Source organism: Cibotium barometz, chromosome 6, assembly GCF_041138505.1.
Source record: "Cibotium barometz isolate CiBa-2024 chromosome 6, ASM4113850v1, whole genome shotgun sequence".
Taxonomy (NCBI): Eukaryota; Viridiplantae; Streptophyta; class Polypodiopsida; order Cyatheales; family Cibotiaceae; genus Cibotium; species Cibotium barometz.
Window position 1 is genome coordinate 62,717,782 of NC_141051.1, and position 3,619 is coordinate 62,721,400.

General features: G+C 49.2%; 1 protein-coding gene across 1 annotated transcript; it reads left to right on the forward strand.

Moving 5' to 3' along the window:
* Positions 1-521: 521 nt before the first annotated feature.
* On the forward strand, positions 522-3,151 carry LOC147637956 (uncharacterized). The gene is made up of 2 exons (XM_086799796.1): positions 522-1,439; positions 1,577-3,151. Exons 1-2 carry the CDS (start codon positions 1,001-1,003, stop codon positions 2,950-2,952), a joined length of 1,815 nt encoding a protein of 604 aa, XP_086655922.1. The 5' UTR covers positions 522-1,000; the 3' UTR covers positions 2,953-3,151.
* Positions 3,152-3,619: the final 468 nt, after the last annotated feature.

Sequence of the window (3,619 nt, forward strand, 5' to 3'; positions counted from 1 at the left end):
AAACTAGTAAAGTGATAATTGACGGTTTGAAATAGAAAGGCGGCGGTTGTCGGAACAAGTGGAATGAATGATCTGATTATTATTGACAATGTATGCGAAATGCCGAGACTGGACGAAGCATTTGCAAGGACGGGCGGCGGGCCAGTTGGTTGGTGGTGGTGTGGCAAAAGTGAAAGAAGCGGTGGTGGTGATGGCCCGTCTGGCGGTCGGTGACATGGCGTGGTAAAAGAAGCGTGTCTACGTGGCAGATGTAGGTGGAGAACGCGGCTGACGTGGCACCACCACATCATTGCTGATGCACCGATGAAAACCGCCCCAATAGACTAGGTGCATTTTTTGGGGCCAGATTTTGCGCACGTGGAAGATATAGCCGCACAACCATCCAGTAGGTGGCTGGAGAGTCCTTCTGATCTCGCTCGACTGTTCCAAGCCTCCAGAACAAAGAGGGCGGTTGAGTTTCCCCCTCCCACACGCTTGCGCTGCTTTTTAAAAAATTTAGCGTTATATGCTTGTAGCGCACGTGTGCCGGTGGGCTTGGTTGTTTTTCTTGGGAACCGGCGAAGTGCAGAAGAAAAGTCGAGCAAAAGCCCCGTTCCTTGCTTATAGCGCGTGCCAACTCTTGGTGCCTATCCAAACTAGAATTTAGCTTGTACACGCGCGCGCACACATACACACAAAGTCTTGCTTCTTCATCATCATATTTAGGTTTCGCGTGCTCTTTCCTTTGACCTCTGGGTCCTCAGAAAAGGATTTACAAATCGTCAGTGGAGTTTTGAGCTGGGTCTCCCTCCGCGCGCCGTCACAGGGTCTTGGTCCTGCGCAGAAGAGGGCACCTTACCATAGATGTAACAATTTTCCCCAGCCCTTCGATCGAAGATTAAAAAAAGTGGCGAAAGAGGAGCTGCAGGAGTCCTGGGATCCTCGTCTCATCACCGACCCCTTAGTAGACCCAGATCTGGAGATACCACACCTCAAGAATGGGTCCTCTAGGAAAAGAGAGATGTCCACGATCATATCTGCACTCTCCCATGTCTCAGGGTGCACCGCTGCATCTCAGGCATCATCTCCGGCAGCCGGACAAATATCGGCATCCGGTAGCTCTAGTGTGGCTATGGCTTCTTCTTCTTCATCACTCGGATCTGCTCATCATCAACACAGGATGACTTCTGCCCCTCTTCGCCAAGATCTAATCCACGCTGATTACTCTGCAAGATTGATTAATGAAACTAGCGTTAGAAGCAGCAGCTGGGCTTGGCCTTCTGCTCACTCCAGGCTTCTTTCCGGCAGCGAGCAGCCTGTTCAGTTTCAGAGTCGCCTCAGTGCAGGTGCCGTTGATCATGGCGCTGACGAAGAGGTTAGTACTTTGGTGAATTCGTTCAGTTCAGATTTTGTGGCGCTATCGGATCGACGACCATCATCTGCACCGACGGAATCTCTAGGTTTGGAGAAATTTAATGGCTGTGTGCATGCATAGGTTGTTCTTTTATTAATATTTCCTTTGAGATAAGGGTCATTAATTCTTTCATGACGATGCTTGCTTATGCAAAAATTTTCCTGCTTTGTAAAATTTTCGCAGATGATAGAGAACAGAATCAGAGGAAGCTGCCATTAGGAGAGGAGTCGGAAAGAGTAGTGGATGTGGAGGACGAGGTGGAGGCGGAGGCGCATGTGAAGAGGTCGCCTTCCCGGGATCATTTATCGACAGAGCCACCGCCGAAGAAGAGGCGGTATAGAGGAGTAAGGCAAAGGCCCTGGGGCAAATGGGCAGCTGAAATTCGCGACCCCAGGAAGGCTGCCAGGGTATGGCTGGGGACCTTTGAAACAGCGGAAGATGCTGCAAGAGCTTACGATCAAGCCGCACTTAGCTTTAGAGGCTCTAGAGCGAAGCTCAATTTTCCCGAGGCAGCAGCAGTACAGCTTAATAGTTTGCAAGTTGGAGCTGGGGCACGAGGGGCGGCAGCACAATTCGATCACCATCACCATCAGCAGTATCAATCGCTTAACCCACCACCATCAGGCTTACTTGGAGCTGGTTTACTCTCTAATCCACCCTTAAACTTGCCTGAAAGCACGTTAATGCAGCGCCCCGCGAGTAATTATGCATTCAGTCCTCCTTTCGATCATAATTTACAGCAGCAAAGGCCCCAATATTATGCTAGTCAACCTCCGAATCCCACAAACCCTTGTGTTGGAGCTTTTCAAGAGCTGCTTCACCGACATCAGCTTCAACAACAGCAGCTGCAGCTGCAGCGACAGCAAGAATATTCGCTTTTCCTGAGGCACCAAGAAGCAGCGTTAAGGTCGTCTCCGAGCTTAGCAGGTATGCAAGGGCATGCAGGAGCCCCTACTGGTCTTCATCCACCTCCCTACATGCATGCAGCGCCACACTCCCATACGTCAGCTGCCGATGCTGCCTTGCATGGAACTTTGCATGCAGCTGCACCGGTGCAGACAGGCATGAGTGTTGGCGGCCGCGGTCATGTGTCTATCGTAAACACTAGTCCACCTCAGGCAAGCAATATGATGATGGGCATGTCAATGTTTCCCGTTAGGAATCCATCTACGTCCTACAATGCAGTCGCGAGGGGCCTCTCAAGCACCCAAGAGGATAGAGTGGCCATGGAACAGCGCCTGCTGCTTAACAGATTAGCTTCACGCTCTCAACATATCTCTAATCAAGAGCAGCCCATGCAGGCATTGCTGCAGAGCGATCAGGACACCCCTAATTATGCGATCAGGGATGCTAATTATGATCAGATTCTCGGTTTTAACAGGCAGCTAAAGGACGTGCAGGGCTCTTCTTTACATGATCAGGTTACTCTTAATAAAGAGTTTCGACATTCGCGCGCAGAAGCCAGTGACATCGGCTCTTCTCCTGCACCGGCGGCCTTCGGTAATCTTCTTCCACCTACAGAGTGGTTTCCTCAACACTATCCATCCTCCGGCATCTGATTTTTGTTTGAGAGACCCACGTTACGGTTATAATCAACCCATCTGCACCACTCTCTATGGCCTGCTCCTCATTTTTCTTTCCAGCACCAACCATAGTGATTGTTGTTCTGTTGTTTTGTTGGCTTTCATCCATTTTTATTATTCTAAGGATTTAGAAGAGAGAGAGAAACATCACGTTACAATGTCGTTTGGACTGCGAGTTCCGTGTGTGTGATTACCTCTGCAACTTCTTTTATTGTGCGTATACCACAATGCCTTTGCTGTCGAAGGCCAGTAGGGTCCTTCCGTTTCGAGATTGTGTGCCACCAATGACCTGTTCTTTCTTCATATAAACAACTTATGAAGCTGCTTTAACATCATGACACGCGTAGTAAAAGGAGTCGTCCATGTGAGTTTTTATTTGTTCGGTCTTTTGGGCGTCGTGGGAGTCATACAGGCACTCCAGCTCACTCATATCCCTTGCAGGTTATCCCGTGCAGGTTCTTTTGCAAGGTTTGATGACCTTGACATGTTCTTTTGCAAGTTTTTTCTAGTTAGAAAACCATCTTCATAAGCTTCTTTAACATCATGACACGCGTAGTAAAAGGAGTCGTCCATGTGAGTTTTTATTTGTTCGGTCTTTTGGGCCTCGTGGGATTCATATAGCCACTCAGCTCACTCATCTCTC

What these genes read in the sequence shown, in the direction of transcription:
- LOC147637956 (XM_086799796.1), top strand. Translation starts at nt 1,001, where the DNA reads ATGTCCACGATCATATCTGCACTCTCCCATGTCTCAGGGTGCACCGCT. An exon ending in TGCACCGACGGAATCTCTAG is followed by an intron (nt 1,440 to 1,576) that starts GTTTGGAGAAAT and finishes AAATTTTCGCAG; the next exon opens with ATGATAGAGAACAGAATCAG.